The 18,160-nt window shown below is 33.7% G+C and overlaps 2 protein-coding genes across 2 annotated transcripts; one reads left to right on the forward strand and one right to left on the reverse strand.

The window, feature by feature from the left end:
• Positions 1-1,014: 1,014 nt before the first annotated feature.
• On the forward strand, positions 1,015-12,488 carry HELRODRAFT_180695 (hypothetical protein; the record flags this gene model as incomplete). Its single annotated transcript, XM_009030000.1, has 13 exons — positions 1,015-1,072; positions 1,421-1,636; positions 2,278-2,532; positions 2,983-3,114; positions 3,373-3,483; positions 6,663-6,884; positions 7,083-7,313; positions 7,550-7,780; positions 8,270-8,401; positions 8,689-8,802; positions 9,518-9,547; positions 11,360-11,677; positions 12,343-12,488. The coding sequence occupies 13 exons, from the start codon at positions 1,015-1,017 to the stop codon at positions 12,486-12,488; spliced, it is 2,196 nt and encodes a 731-aa protein (XP_009028248.1).
• Positions 12,489-12,986: 498 nt separating this feature from the next.
• Positions 12,987-17,204, reverse strand: HELRODRAFT_193987 (hypothetical protein; the record flags this gene model as incomplete). The annotated part of the gene is made up of 10 exons (XM_009030001.1): positions 12,987-13,019; positions 13,159-13,188; positions 13,375-14,021; positions 14,075-14,430; positions 14,518-14,577; positions 14,898-14,977; positions 15,500-15,644; positions 15,844-15,981; positions 16,424-16,540; positions 17,084-17,204. 7 exons carry the CDS (start codon positions 17,202-17,204, stop codon positions 14,174-14,176), a joined length of 918 nt encoding a protein of 305 aa, XP_009028249.1. The 3' UTR covers positions 12,987-13,019; positions 13,159-13,188; positions 13,375-14,021; positions 14,075-14,173.
• Between the last annotated feature and the right edge of the window lie 956 nt (positions 17,205-18,160).

Genomic DNA, 18,160 nt, shown 5'->3' on the forward strand with positions numbered 1-18,160 from the left:
ATACAATATTATTATTATTATTATTATTATACTACTACTACTACTACTACTACTACTACTACTACTACTACTACTACTACTACTACTACTACTACTACTACTACCACTACTACTATTCTCTCGCTCTCTCTCTCTCTCTCTCTCTCTCTCTTTCTCTATCTGTATACACTTCTTATAAAATACTTCACATTTCTGTACATTAATTTTCTTTCCCTCTCTTCCTTTCCCTCTCTCTTTCCTCTTTTTTTCTCTCTCTCCTTTCTTTTTCTTTCATTGTTTACTCTTTATTCCTCTCTCTCTCTTTCTCTCTCTCTCTTTCTCTATCTTTCTTTCTTTCTCTCTCTCTCTTTACTGGCGATTCGCTACTACTAAAAAAATAACAAAATAATAATAATAAGCAATATCATAGTTGATTATTATTTTTATTATTATTACCATCATCATCGCTACTTTCATTGTTACTCATTTGAGAATCTCTCAACCAAGAACACGCACACACACACACACACACACACACACACACACACACACATACATACATACATACATACATACATATATACAAACACACATACATACATAAATACCATTAAATTCTATTCTGTAACGACTTTCAGCTCCTCTCGCCAGCTGCATTGTTATGCAGAAGCGAATAATATGATTTGGGTGGGTTGGCTAGTTTCTCTATTTCATACAAACATACACATTTACACAGACACACACACGCACACATATACATAAATACACATACACACACACACATACATACCTATTTACATAATACACATATACACACATACCTGGTTACTTATTTATGCAGCTCTGTTCGGCTTGATGTACCAGCCTATTACAGAAAGCCCTTTTTTTTAAGTCATTTTCTCATTTTCGAAAATTTGATTATTTTAACGTTTGTCTATAATTTCTAATTATATTTCGACATTCATTTCACTAGTTCATTCATAATTTTATTTTATTTTGCTGTAATTAATTAAGGTAGAAGAAGATTTCGTCGTGATGGTTTCCGTAAAGTTTCTCTTCCTGGTCATCTTCTGGCAGCACTGCTCAGCCCAAAGTCTGATTCAAAATTTTCAGAATTTCGTTCAAATTAAGAAATTAAATCGTTTAACTGCTAACATTTGAAGTGGTCCACAAAATAGGAATAATCATGTCTTCTTTAATGTTCGACAATATGTTAGCAATCTTAATGATTGTAAACAAAATAATCTTCAAAAACTAAAAAAACAAACAAAACTTCATCACAACAAAATAATTCTCACCACAAAAACATGAAAGCATTTGTCGTAAGCGAGCACAAAGTTCTCCAGAACGAACATCGAAACAAAATTTAGGCCACAAAAAATCTCAACTAAGAGTTGAAATGGATCTGAGGTACTGAAACTCTAAAAAATTCTCCAAACAGGTTGCTCATGGATGGAGTCGCCCAACACAAACACGCCTGGAGGCTCTTTCATGCAAACTTACAATACTCTTAATGCCTGCAAAGCTGGATGCTCGAGTACTAATGTATGTCAGAACGGATTTGATTGGGATTGGAACGTGAACGGCTGTTTTTTCTCTACAAGCATGACTAAGAGGCCTGCTAATAACGTCAGCCATTTTGACTTAACATGCACAAGTTGGTTTATCTTTTCGTTGTTTCATTTTGTTTGCGGTTTCATTTTTCAAATCAAGCTCCTTACGGCGAACTAACTGGCACGCGATTCAAATTCATCAAGAGTTGGCCAGATTGGTTAGGCTGATGGCGTGACGTTTAAGATACTTACACGCTGTGACCGGGTTCCAATGCTTGCTGCCTTGTCAGATGTTGACAACATAACATTTGTATGTGCTGCTGCTTCAAGGCATGCACCTAAATGGGTTTGCAGTGCTCGTGAAATGTTACTTGGCGCCTTCGTAGTTTCTAATAATAAAAAAAATAATAATGATGATGATGATGATGATGATAATAATAATAATGAGTGGGTTGTTGTGGGCGGGCAAGGTGTTCAACTAACCAAGTGATAGTAGCAGCAAATCGTAGTAAGTGGACAACTTTATCTCATAAGTTGTGATGCACGATGACCTGGTTCGGTTGCATGTGCCACCTTCGTCCCAACGTTGAAGCCGACCATTGAGTGTGGCAGAATGATGCCATGTGAACATGATTTGATTCAATGTCTATTCAAATCTTCTTAAAATGAGATCGCATTGTAACTTTTCATTAGAAGCACCAACACCACCACTGACAACCAACCAACGGGACCAATCCAAACACAGGTTCAGGCACCCCGACGCCAGCTGCTCCTTGGAGTACCTACGGCTGCGGGTGGACTCAATACTCGAACACAAATACCCTCGGCGGAATTCTTAAGAACCCCACAAACCTCTCTGATTGCCAAGCCAGTTATCTCGCCTCGAATTACACGTATGGGTTGGATTGGGACATAACTAATAGTAGGTGCTATTTCTCCACAACCAGTATGAAGCAGACAGGATCAACTGGAGTGGACCATTACGAGAACAGCTGTGTCGGTTGGTTGCATGGCGTTCACTTCTCATATCAGCTGTCATCTTCATTTATCCTTAGAATTTAATTTTACTAGACTGTTATTTAAGTGCAGTAAGTCAAACCATGATCATAATGTTTGCTAATAGTACACTTTCGAATTGATTTAATTATTTATTATAATTTATGCCAAAATGAAACGCGGAGTCCAGGAAATGTTTAAATATTATTTTACTCAGGCTCTTCTAGGACCCCATCACCACCGGCAACAAGTATCTAATTAACATAATTTATGAACTCCACTAATTAACATAATTTATTAACTCCACTAATTAACATAATTTATTAACTCTACAACTTTGCATGATGGTTCGACTGCAAGAGAGATGTCGAGAAATGCTGAAGAGAAAATAATATAAATAATAATATGAACAATAATATAACTGATAATATAAATGATAAAATAAAATTCTTAGACCCCCCAAATTGCTACTGGATAGTGTCTAACGATACTTTTACACAGAATGGTAGGCCAATGAATGTTGGCAACGATAGCACCTACCAAGCTTGCCAGGCTGCTTGTAACAGTTTCAATCCTTGTCCTTATGGTCTGGACTTGTCTTTTTCGTTTGGTTTCTTTTAGTAAAATGCTCTTATGACTTTAGTTTTTTAAGCTCATTTGATTTAAGAATCACTTTTATGACGTGACGGTTCTGGCTTGACAAGTTTTTCAATCAGTTTAATGTTTGGACTATGAAAAAAATGGTTCCTATTGAGTTGAAAAATATTTGTTTAAATTGAATCCGGGAAGATTTCTTTCATTTTACCCAGTCCACAAAGATTTTTTTTTCATTTTTCCTCACCAGGGTTCGACTACAATCCCTCCAACCCAGTTGGTCAGCGTTGTTTCAATAGTACCGGAACGTACCGTAACACCATGGCCGGGATCTTCCATTTTCAACCCTCTGACGGATGTGGTAAGTGAATGAATGAATGAATGAATGAGTGAATGAATGATTGAATGAATGAATGAACGAATGATCGAACGAATGAAATTTTTACTTTATTCAGGAACGACCACCAAACAAAACTACTACAGTAGTGGGAAAAGTAACTTTGAAATTATTATTAATATTATTATAATAATAATTATTATTAATATTATTATAATAATAATTATTAATAATTATTATTCTTATTTATTATTATTATTGTTGTTGTTGTTTTATTATTGTCATTATTGTTATTGATTTTTCCAAAAAAGATTATAATGGTTGTTGATGTATTTTTTCAGATTTGATGATGGAAGGATTGATAATCACTGGTAAATTATTATTATTATTATTATTATTATTATTATTATTTGTGTCGATCGATCGATTTAATTTGATTAATACAGATTGTTATTTACAATCAAACACACACACGCACACACACACGCACTCACACACGCACACACACACGCACTCACACACGCACACACACACGCACACACACACGCACAGACAAACAAACATACAAACGAATATATAAATAGATGAATATTAATGATAATTAAATAATCCTCTGAACAGGTCTGCTTGTAGTTTCACTCATGGCTCGCTTCATTTGCTACGGAAACATATAAACGAAATCATCAAATGAGAAGACACTTTTTTCATTTCTAACAACAAAGACAACTTTCTGTTTATATTTGATGTTGCCCACAATACACACGCACACATAAATACACACATACACGCACACACACACACAGACGCACACAAACACACACACACACACACGCAAGCAGATGTACACACACATCCCCAAATTTTCTGTGTGACTCAATAAGATAGAGCTAGTTAATTCTAGTTAGGTTAGGGCTGGTTAATCAATGGTGGTCATTTATACATATATTCCTACATCATACATCACGTACAATTTCACGTGCTTATCCATAAACACACACACACACACACACACACACACAATTATATTACATTTTTTATTTTTCTATATATCTAACCAATCCAAAGTGCGGTCCATTGATTAATTCGTTCGTTCGCTCATTAGTTCATCGATTGATTGATTCATCCATTCATTCACTCTTTAATTCATTCATTCATCCACTTTTTCATTCATTCACTCTTTCATTCATCCATTCATTCATCCATCCATCCATCTATCTATCTATCTATATATTTATAGTTTTAGTTGGCTAACATTACAATGTTTTGAGAACCTTGTTAGCACAATCTATCGTTAATTCTATAATTAATTTCATGACTATGTGCTGTTAAAACGAAACCTTCTCATTTGGCATGTTCATCTAATTATCATCCTTTAATTAATAGATAATTAAATAAAATGATGAACAAATAACTATAGATATATATAACAAATATTTATTTACATAACGCTTTTGGTCTGTGGTGTAGGCAAAAAATTTTTAACCCGTACCTCAATTTTATTCTTGGAGGGCTTTGAAATCTTTTTTGATCCAAATTTGTCAACACCCTGATTTTTATAACTGTTACTATTAACTTTTTTTGGTTACAATAACCTTTTTAATGTTAACATTTTCCTTTATAATATGATTTGATGTTATTTTATTCTGATTAATATGCAAGTTATTTCTAAAAAAAATTTTTTTTTTCTTTCAATTCTATACTAGCGTCACATTGAAAAAGATTCGAACTATAGCTCAAGTTCAGTAACATGGGTTTAAAAACTCGACAGAAGAGTACAAGTGCATTTTAATTTGTCATCAACATAGTCTGGGTGAACGCATAATGGTATCTCTTTAGTCAATTCAAGATACTATATCATGGATATCCATGTGCTATATATCAAAAACGACGAAATTTTCATTATAAATCATAAATTTTCGTATTCAAGTGATTGAGAACTATCAGCTTAAATCAATATATCAGCCTCACATTCCAAAAATTGAACTATAGCCTGTCTTCTGTAACATATAATGATAAATTAGAATATATCAAAAACTATAGCATTAGTACGTAATGTTCAACGCTATAGATAAAATTCTTCGTTTAATAATGAGAAAAATTTAAATTATCTTCACTAAAAGTTCACAAAAACGCAAACAAATTTCATCAAAGAAACCCATTCTGCAATATTTCCTGTAGTTGTTTGAATTTCTTTCTTTCTTTCCGCATGATGTGACCAAAAATCTTAAACTGCCCCCGTCGGATCATCTGCAGTAATTTCCTCTTCTCCTAATCGGACAGTTTTATTAATACATCCCCATTCGAAGTATGAGAGGTCCAACTAAATTTCATAATTCTTCTCAAAAACCACATCTCAGCATCGTTAATCTTTTTTTCCATCTCTTTAGAAATTGTCCAGGACAAACTACGTTGTTGGTTGATTCATCATTCATAGTTTCTCTCTTTCTCTCTCTTTCTCCATATTTCTCTCTCTTTCTCTCTTTCTCTCTCTCTCTATCTCTAAAATTAGTTAACAGTTCATCTGTACAGTGTGATATTGTTTAGTCGTTTGAGGAACACCCAACGTATTATAGTTTGCTTCAGGCTTAGCATGAATAACTCGCTTCTACTGTTTACTGTTGTATAAATATCTGTATAACAATAAAACATACATATGTGCATGCATACTGACGCACGCACACGCACACACACACATACATACATACATACACATATACATATCTACCTACTACCAAATAACGCAGCTCTGAACAACAGATCTCCTACTGATTGATATCAAAGTGACAAATTTCTTAAGTCTAATAGAGTTAATTATATTAAGAACATTACAATATACTAAAATTCTAAACAGTTTTTTTCTTCGTAACAATAAGTTCATTAATTAACTAATTAATTAACTAATTATCTCTAAACCTAACTAATTAAAAAATTGTAAAATTTCATAAAATTTTGTTGATTTTCGAGTAAAAATGTCTTTTGAAAAAATGGATGCCAGGTTGATGAGAATAATTTGCTTGCTGGTGCTCACTCAGTATTGCTCAGCCCAGTGTTGGTAACATTTACTAAATACAATTCTACTAAATCTATAATCAATAAATCAATACTAATCAATAAATCAATTAAAATTTTAAATAAAGAACAAAATAACAATAAGATCACCAAAAATACTTAAAAAAATATTAAAATAATTTATCTCCCCAAAGTCAATACTTGCAACTGGAGATCCACAAAGGACAAAAACACTCGCGGAGGGATCGAACAATCCTTCAACACGATTGAAACCTGCCAGTCTGCATGCCTGAACTCGCAGGCGACGAATTACTGCGAAAATGGCTTCGATTGGAATAGCAATCTACTGAAATGTTGGTTCTCCACTAGCTCCACTACATACGACGCCGTGGGTATTTATCATTACGACTGCACAAGTTTGTAATGGGGTTTTATTTCTTTTTTTTGGAAATTTAGAATTTAATTTTTATTACGCGAATTGTAATATCTTGAAAATAATTAAAGAAATGCATTTTTTAAACAATTTAATAAAAACCCGATAACAAATTAACACAAACATGCCAAATTAACTCAAAAAACCGATAAAAAATATGCCAAATCTTGCATTCCGACAGAGAGTTCATGCATTTGGTCGAGTTCCGCCGGTACAAAAACTTTAGGCGGATCTCCTCAGTCCTACACGACCCTCGAAGCCTGCAAGAGTAACTGCCTAAATTCTCCGGACACGAACTACTGCTTTTACGGGTTCGATTGGGACAGCAGTGACACTGCGACCACCCGATGTTTTTTTTCCACAGGCACCAACTATCAATCGGCCAATAGGGTCGATCATTATTATTGTGAACGTTAGCTTTTTTTTTCTTCGTGATTAATTATATTTTGACTAATGCCTGGTCTCGCGTTGCAATTGCGGGGTTCGATTTCATAGTGACCATACGCAAAATAGTGTATGATGCTTTGAGTAGTAGCAGCAGCAGCAGTAGCAGTAATAGTCGTAGTAGCAGCAGTAGCAGCAATAGTAGCAACAGAAGAAGTAGTTAACGTTTTTTATTAATCCCTCAACCTACAACTGCCAAACCAGCGGACAAGTGCACCTGGCCCGTAATGTACAACACGAAAACACTGAATGGAAACCCCCAAGCCTACACGTCCCTAGCTGATTGCAGGATTGCCTGCGAAACTTCAACCTCGACCAACAACTGCCAGTATGGGATTGATTGGGACGAATCCGGACTGACCGCAACTCGCTGCTGGTTCTCTACATCCGTCCAAAAGAGCACCGCTAGCCAAGTTAATCATTACGACTGCAACCGTAAGTTTTTGATAGATGAGATAACATTTGATGTTGTTTATGTTTATTCACGATAATAACAATTTAGCACTAACAACATAATTGTTGTATAATAACAACAACAATGATAATAATAATAACAACAATAATAATAATAAAACAAAATGGCCGACAAATTTTTATAGCGCTAAGCACCCCAGTGCCACCGATGTTTTCCAACTACTCGACAACTGTGGCCTATCAAATGAGTAGGTTGTTGTTACTATGGTTTGTATTAATTGTTGTTGTTGTTGTTGTTGTTTGTATTAATTGCTGTTGTTGTTGTTTGTATTAATTGTTGTTGTTGTTGTTTGTATAAATTGTTGTTCTTTGTATTAATTGTTGTTATTGTTTGTGTTAATTGCTGTTGTTGTTGTTTTTTATTAGTTTTTGTTGTAATTATTGTTTGTACAAGCTTCCGTTGTTGTTGCTAGTATTGTTAATTTAATAGCAAACCCCAAACAACAAAAGGTCCATCTGCATGCGGCTGGATGAGATATCAGAATAGAAACACGCTTGGTGGTAGGCCAATGAACGTCACCAACGACGATGACGTCACTCAGTGCCAACAATTCTGCAAAAACTACGTCACTTGCTCTTTTGGTTGTTGTTGTTGCTGATGATATTATAATAATGATGATGTTGTTGTGATGATAATGATGATGATTTTTTAGTGTTTTCGCCGCTAAATTTGTTTGATTTTAGCTTTATTGATTGGCAATGTCATGATAAGAAATAATGAACAAACAAATGCTGACTGACTGAATGAATGAATGAATGAATGAATGAATGAATATATAAATGAATGAATAAATAAATGAATGAATGAATGAATGAATGAATGAATGAATGAATGAATGAATGAATGAATCCCTCTTTCTACTTCACAGGGTTTGATTACAATCCGGACAATCCAACCGGCCAAAAATGTTTCATGTCCGTTGATTCTACTCTCTATAATGCTACTGGAATCTCTCATTATCAACTATCTTCTGCTTGCTACGGTAAGGGCTTTTTCCCTCCCTCTTTCTCTCTCCTCTCTCTTTTTCTCTCTTATCTCTCTCTTTTGCTCTCTTTATCTCTTTTTATCTTTATGTTTCTATCTTTTTACATGGATTTTTTTTCATTTTTCTATATCTCTCTTCCTTTCCTTCTTTCTCTCATTTTATATTTTCTTCACTCTTTCTTTCTCTCTCTCTCTCTCTTTCTCTCTCTTTCTCTCCCTATTTCTTTCTCTCTTTTACTCTGTTTTTATGTATATAAGTGAAAATTGTTTTTAATATTTGATTAACCTCTTCAATCTTACGCCACATGTTCCATATTTTCATTTAATTCCAAATGTAGAGAATGAAAAGTTGTTCCAAAAATTATTATTTGTCATTATAAAATTTAATAATAATAATAATATAATTATTATAATTAAATTTTTAATAATTATTTTTATTATTATTATTATTATTACAAACTTCAAACACCAATGTAGCCACGGTCCCGCCGAAAAGTGAACTGAGTACGTATAAAATATTAAGTGAACGAATGAATGAACGAACGAAAGAATGAACGAACGAAGGAATGAATGAATGAACGAACGAACGAATGAATGAATGAATGAATGAATGAACGAACTAATGAATGAATGAGTAAACGAATAAATGAATAAATAAATTTCATTTTTCAAATTAAACTTTGATTATTGAAAATTTTTCATCATGTTTACAGGCCTGAAAAAGCCTGATTACTTCATGATAGGTATAATTTGTGTATTCATTCATTTGTCTATTCATCTGTTCATGAATTCATTGATTAATTCATTGATAAATTAACTAATTCATTCATTCATTCATTCATTCGATAATTAATTAATTAATTAATTAATTTATTTATTCATTAATTCATCCATTAATTCATTCAGGTTTCTTTTCGACAATTTGTCTAGCAGTTTTTGGACAACATCAAAAATGAATAAGATGATACAAATACATTAAGAGAATTGAAATAAACAATCAATAATAAAGAATAGTAAATCTATTGTTATTATTATTTTTATTATTATTATTTTTGTTGTTATTATCATTATTATTATTATAGTAACAAATTGATTGTTGTAGGTATAGAATCTTTTTGGCGTTTTCAACTTCAAACGACTTGTGCAAATACACATATGTACCAAAGATTGATGTAATAACATTCTAGATGTGTGTATGTGTGTGTGTATGTGTGTGTGTGTGTTCGTGTGTGTGTGTGATATTTTTTTTGTTCTTACGATAGATAATTTTTATGTAATTTATTTGAAATTGATTTTTCTAATACAGCTGAAGGAGTAGTACAGGAACATTTAAATGGAAAGTGTGTGTGTGCGCGCGCGTATGTATGTGTGTGTGTGTCTGTATATATGTGAGTATATGTGTGCGTGCGTGTATGTGTGTGTATTCAATAATAATTGTGTTGTAACAATCATAGAATAGTCTTGCAGTTCATCCAGTTGGCAAGATTATTCTTTTATTCTCAATAGTAATAAACCTATTTGAAAAAGTATTTTGGATTTAATTTTGATTTGAAATTGAAATGACAAAACAAATTGAGGTAACTTAATTGAAAAATTACTAATATAGATTATCATTTGATTAGTTGGTCTTTCATTTTTAAATAAATGCTCGTTATAGATGTGTGCACGATTACACGCATGACTTAACTTCTCTCTCTCTCTCTCTCTCTCTCTCTTTCTCTCTCTCTCTTTCTCTCACTCTTTCTCTCACAATTCTCTCTCATACATATGTGTGTGTGTATATATGTATGGGATATATATATATATATATATATATATATATATATATATGAGTGTGTGCGTATGTGATATATATATATACATATGTGTGTGTGTGTGTGTGTGTGCATTTGTGTGTATGTATGTGTGTGTGTGTGTGACTGATAGCCAAAGCTCTTGAATAGTGAGGTGTTCTGTTAATACATATTACTATCATTTGCTTAACTTTTTCGTCAGCTTGTACATATTTAACATATCATCGTTTCGTTTTTAATTTTAGCGAATTAATCTTTTAACTGTTTTTTTGGGTTAATTGGTTCATTTATATACATATATCAGGAGCTGTCTTTATTTTTCATCATCATCAACGACTACATCATCAACAACATCAACAACAACAACATCATCAACAACAACAGCAACAACAACGACAAAATGATTTTGAAGTATTGTATATTCCTGTCTCTCTTCATTAAATGTTTCGTTTGTTGGAGTAAGTGGCAGACACACATACATACAAACACACGCACGTTTACATACACACACATACACACAGACTCACACACAGACACACACATACACACACAGACTCACATACACACACACACACACACACATACATTTTATAATTTAATAATATATAATTGGCAAATTTTTTTAATTTTACTCAACAACTAACAAGAAAAAACAATTTTGTATTTCATGTTGTCTATCTAATCCCAAAATCCATCCAATATCACAATCCATCCAATCTCAAATCCATCCAACCACGAAATCCATCCAATTCAAAACTACAGCTCAATCCCCAACTACGGCTCAATATCCAACTGTAACCCAGCTCTCTTCTGTAGCTCAATTTCAAACTGCAGCGCAAAATCTGGCTGTGGGTCTGTGTACCTGGTACACGAAAGAGAACACCAACACGCAAGGGGGGTTAGAGCAGCCCCTCGTATTCACACTGGATCAGTGCCAAGCTACTTGTATTAGCAGCAACAACTGCCTGTACGGATTTGATTGGGATGAGAAAAACTCCCGTGGAATCAAGTGCTGGCTATCTACAATGAATGTTCAGAGGGAGGCAGCCGGTGTTTTGCATTACTTCATTTCGTGTCCTCGTTAGTTTTTCTGTGTCTGTCTGTTTGTTTGTCAGTGTTTGCTTGTTTGGTTTTTTGTTTTATTCTCTCTTTCTTTCTTTCCTTCTCTCTCTTTCTTTCTCTCTCTCTCTCTTTCTCTCTCTCTCTCTCTCTTTTTCTTTCTCTCTATTACTCTCTATTTATTTGTATGTTTGTGGCTTTTTTGGCTTGATTAATGTATGTTCGGAAATCTGTCTGGGCATTGGCTTGGCAAACAATTGTTATTTGAATCTACCTACATGCATCAACTTATACACACACACACACACACACACACACACACACACGCATACACAGACACACGCACACACACACACACGCACACGCAGTTACCACACAACCGCCTAGCGGACCAACGAGTGCAGTCACATTCACTGGTTTGAAATTATTGTTTTTTATTTTATAATAAGACTCATAATAATTTTTCTTTATTTAATATTAATGATAATAATAGTAATAATAACATTAATTAATATTAAAATAATAACATTAAATAATAATAACATTAACGGCATAGTTAAATGTGTTTGAATGGAACTTAAACCCGAGTTGAAAGAACATGAATGATGAATAAAAACACCACCACCAGCAACAGCAACAGCAACAACAACAACAAAAATAAAAATAATAAAAACGCCCAACCACAGTACCGGTTGATTGCGTATGGAACAAATATCCGAGCACGCAGACGAAAGGGGGTATTCCCATCCCCATCCGCCCCCCGACCAACGACACCCTGGACAACTGCAAGGACTACTGCTACAACAACAGACTGCTCTGTACTATGGGCTAGTCATGATGATGATGATGATGATGATGATGATGGTGGTGGTGGTAGTGGTGATGATGGTGGTGATGGTGATGAAGAAGAAAATGATGATGATAACGATGAAAATGATGATATGTTGTTAAAAGTTTAGTGGCAAGCAACAGAAACAAAAAAGCCGAAAATTCTGGAATGATTTGAATTTTATGCAGGGTTCGACTTCAACTCTCTCAACCCTGCTGGCCAGAGGTGTTACCAGACCACTAGCGGCACCTTATATAGCACGAGCCTAGGAATCGACCATTACGAAATGTCAGGCGCATGCTATGGTGAGGTTGCGGCTGGTCTTAAAATTTACTTGCCCTTTTAGGGGTTGTTAATAGTTTTTTTTAATAATGGGGTTGATTTAGTCTCTTTCCCTCTGTTTTTTACTGTGCCGTGTTGTGTTATTTTCTCTTTTTCTCATTCATTCATTCGTTCGTTCGTTCATTCATTCAGTCATACATTCACTCATTCATGAATGCAGGCAACATGATGACGACCTACAGAAGTTCCTCAAGTCTGTATATAGTTCACAATTACCTATCATTTTTTATACTTTTTTTGATGAAAATAATTTATATCGTAATGAAAAAATTCGATTTTATGATGAATAAAAGTTAATTCTGACAAAATAAAACTATTTCCTCGTCTTAGCTTCGGTACGTTATGCTGTTCCAATCATGGGTGAGTTCATTTTTATCCAAAGTTTTTCATCTTTAAACTTCATCGAAATTTTCGTTAAATTTTGATTTTTGTTAGAAGAATATCGTTAAGATAATAATAAATAATAATAATAATTAATATTATTTAAATATAATAATTTTAATTATTAATATAATTATTTCAAATTTTTCAAACACAGGCTTAGCGCTGTTGTTGTTGATCGGAAACATCGCCCCATAAAGAAAATAGAATTTTTCGATTTTATTTGAATAATTATCTGATATTATTTGAATAATTATTTTATAATTAACAATAATAATTATTTTTATTATAATTATATTTATTATTTTCAATAATTCTGCTTTCGATGTTGTTTTTTAATCTAATACTTAATGACATCAGGAACCTGTCCATTTAACTCATTAATTAGCTTTTAATGAAGAATATTATCGCATAGATAAAAAAAAGTCTAACCCAACAAAACGATAATAAGTGATGTTGAGATTTATTTAGAATATTCTATGGTGGTCTGAAAGGTTTTATATGAATGTTTTGAGGGAGAATAAACATATGAGTTGATGACAGAACGGATAAGATGTCTTTATTTAATTGCTATTTTTGGATTAAATTTATAAATTAAAAGAGGATCTATTTATTTGAATAATCTTTTACATATTTTTAATAATTTGTCTGTCTGTCTGTGTCTGTCTTTGTGTTTCTCCGTCTCTCTCTTATCAATCAAAGTATTAACAATATTTTCAATGCGAGTGTACTGCTTTTTATATCACACACAACGATGTTATCGATGAAATGTTCACACACACACACACACACACACACACACACACACACACACACACACACACACACACACACACACAGACACACACACACACACACAAACACATATACACATATACATATATCTATTTACACTATTTACAAATGAAATTTCATGGAGATAAATGTTAAAAATTGTCACATTTTCACAAAACCGGATGAAATAGTTAACTTTTAAGGCCAGCTTTCATATTAAATTCACTTTTAATGAGTTTGCAGACGTATTTTAAATGTTTGAAGCCCTGTTTGGCGCCAAACATTTCCGAAGTGGAGAACCAACATTCGTCTGACTTTTCAGACCAGCTTATGGAGAAACATGATTGGGTGTCTAGACAGCCGTCTAGACAGGATTTCAGATTCTTGTACGCTGGTTTTAAAACGCCATTCGGAGAGAAATTGTTGCTGTACATCTTCCATCTGCATACTTAAATTGAAAACTTGAATTTAAAAATTAACTCTCGAAACCTACGCCAATCACATTCAACTTATCGTAAAAAAAACACACACCAACCCGTTGTCATGGACCTTATGAAGAGACCGAATGGAGTCGTTGTAGGAGGGGTTGTCATTCCTTTGGTGGTGGTAGTGGTGGTTGATGATGATGATGGTTGATGATGATGATGGTGGATGATGATGATGGTTGATGGTGGTGATGAGGGTGAGGATGGTGACGATGATGGCAGTGATTGACGATCAGGTTTGGATGTAAAGAGATAACATCGCTTGTCACATGCAAGTGTGTGTGTGTGTGTGTGCGTGTGTGTGTGTGCGTGTGTGTGTGTGTGAATTACTTAAGAGAGTTAATAACAAAAACAATGATAATAATAACAACAACAAAATGGCAATTTATATAGCGCTAAAGACAGAGTAAAAATAGAATAATGAAAAGACCTGCTCCACATATCTTAGTATAATGATCAATCCCAGGTGAGTTGGATATGTCTAGACTGTAATCACTCGCCAGCCAGCACCTTATTGGTGTGTGTTAGTTCTCAGTTTATCCATCCATCCTTTCAATGTATTCACACTTTGAGGAAAAATAATCTCTAATGACGAATATTTAATGCCTAGCTCGAGGCTAAACATTCAATGACTAAGTTATATAAACATAAACATATGGCGTTATTATTTGATATTTGTTATGCAGTTTTGCCCTTGGGTTGGTTATTGAAATCTCTCTCTCTCTCTCTCTTTCTTTTTCCTTATATATATATAGAGAGAAAAAGAGAGAAAGAGAGAGGAGAAAGAGAAATAGGAGCGTCTTACCTGACATTTTCATAGTATGTGCCAACTATTTTATAAAGTATTGACTATTCCATCTCTGTCTCTTTCTCAATTCCATCAAGAGAGAGAGAGAGAGAGAGAGAAAGAGAGAGAGAGAGAATGAGATAAAGAAAGAGAGAAATATAAAGAGAAACATAAAAAGATAGAGAAATAATAGAAACTATTATTATTTTAAAATTATATAAAAAAAAATGTTTAAATTGAACTACTTCTGTGGGTTATGTTCATTCCAATCAACGCCCCAGCAGTTCCAGATTGAATTACACTCGGCCAGGCAGTCCCTCTTGTTCAGTATGTGCCCCATAACACTTGAACCAAGGGAATGCTTGTTGGGGGTCAGCATCCAGGAACATTCTGTGAAATTGTAGGCGCCTGCCAACTCATACACACACAATTACTATTTAAAGTCACAAATTTAATTGTCAGTCGGCAATTCACTCCAAAGGTTTTCTCAAATTTTAAGTATACAATTAATTCACAAATAATCACTACGAAAATTAATTAATGACCCCCGTATGACCCCATGCATGACCTTCATCTGACCCCATCTGACCTTCATCTTTGGGTTTTTCCCTTCCGCAAACTTTATCATAGTGGACGACCTTGTGGGCCCTGTTGTAGACCGTCTCAAAGCCCCCAACTTGACCGAGCCAACATTTGACATCGCTACTCTCCTCTGAGAAGTCGAAACCTAAAAGTTCACGATGATGATGACGATGGTGGTGATGATGACGATGGTGGTGGTGGTGGTGATGATGATGGTGAAGAAGACGATAACAACGATGATGGTGCTAAATGTATTGATTAGGGTTAGGGTCAAGTGACATGCGAACATGCATGAAAATATATTGATTGTTTCAATGTTGTTGTTGTTGTTGTGTTGAGAACTTTAGAAGAAAAAGGAGTAAAATGTTGCAAACTTATTTATGTGTTGGTTCTGTTGTGTGTGTGTGTGTGTGCGTGCGTGTGTGTGTGAGAGAGAGAGAGAGAGAGAGAAAGAGAGAGAGAGAGAGAATAATTTATAGAGAAATATCTGTTGAGTAATATGTAACAACGGAGTATTAAATAAAATGAGTTTAAACAAATGTCTAAATTTTTAAAAAAATGTTAAAGGGCTAGGCTTGCATTCGAACCGTCGCACTTTGGGTCCTGAGAGCATCGTTGCATGCAGTGGCCCACTGTGGAAGCGTTCCTAACTGGGGAGCTTCCTGGTTTGTTCGAGTTTATGGATACGTTCCAGTAGCAATCGGCTTTGTGGGAATTTTTTTTAAATTTATTATTATTAATTTATTAAATTTATTTTATTTAATTTATTCAATTTCTTTTATATTTAATTTAATTTAATTAATTTAATTTATTTAATTCAACTCATTTAATTTATTATTATTAATAAAACTTATTTATTTTCAAATTAGAATAATCTTAAGAGTTAAGTGCTTAAATATTCATTTAGGAGTGACTCATGTCCTCTGTTGTTGTAGGAGTGACTCATGTCCTCTGTTGTTATACAGTTCAGCAGACAGTGAAGGCTCTACCCATGGATGTAATATAATATATCCAATCCATGGTTCTACCTTATAAAATCATAGCAAGCCATTATACATTGTAGCAGTGTGATCAGCTCCTAGTACAAACGTATCTTTTTGGTCTTAGAATCGAGAAGGCTAAGTGAAGACAGAGAGAGAAAGAGAGAAGGAGAAGAAGAAGGAGGAGAGAGAAAGAGAGTGTGTAACATTAAACAGCCAAAGCATTTATCTTTTATTTCAAATAAAAAAAAAAAATACTTTTCTAACTTGCGATAAAGTTCTTTTTCGGTCCGCCCGCGAACAACAGTCGCCACAACAAACTCAACAGGATAACTAGCACGAAAATCGGTACGCACATGTGTTTCAGCTGCTTCATACTATAGATCATCTTGTTATTATTATTATTATTATTGGTGTTATAAGAAATTATTGTTATTATTTATCGTAATGATTATTCGCCATTTTGAAACATCTTATATAACATGTCTTAATGTTAGCAGCTCACACGATGGGATTTTTAATTTATTTGCCATATATATATATATATATATATATATATATATATATATGTACATTATGTGTGAATGTATGTATATGTGTGTGTATGTATGTGTGTATGTATGTATGTATGTATGCATGTATGTATGTATGCATGCATGTGTGTATAGTACATTGCTTTAGCTTAGCTTTGACAGCGTCATTTGGCCAATAGCCAAATTTGCATTAAAGCCATTATTGTTGTTATTATTATAGTTGTTAATATTATTATTGTTATCATTATTTTTAGTAGTAGTACGAGCATTATTCATATTTAATCCGCCATGAAAACTATTTGTGTGTGCGTGTATGTGCGTGCGCGTGTGTGTATGTGTGGTAAATTTTTATCACTGTTCATTCCTTCATTCAATCGTTCATTCATTTACTCATTCATTCATTTGTTCGTTCTTTCATTCAAATTTTTTACTCAACATTTTATAACCATTCGATTCGTCGGAACTCTAGCCAGGCTAGTGCTGTAGCTACATATTTTACATACTTATTGTTGTTATTATTGTTGTTGTTGTTGTTAGACATTAATCATAGTCTTTTATGAATTTATTTGGAAAAAGAGAGAAGGAGAAGAAGAAGAAGAAGGAGAGAAAAAAGAGAGAGAGAGGGAGAAAGAGAGTGTGTAACATTAAACAGTCAATGCATTTATCTTTTACTTTTTTCAAAATTTGTATTAAAAATTTAAAGAATGATGATCCTACAATAAACTGCATACGCGTTCATTTCATTTGTTCATTCGTTTCCTTAGCCATCCATCCATCCATAATAATAACAACAATAATAACAATAATAATA

Source organism: Helobdella robusta (assembly GCF_000326865.2).
Source record: "Helobdella robusta unplaced genomic scaffold HELROscaffold_64, whole genome shotgun sequence".
Taxonomy (NCBI): Eukaryota; Metazoa; Annelida; class Clitellata; order Rhynchobdellida; family Glossiphoniidae; genus Helobdella; species Helobdella robusta.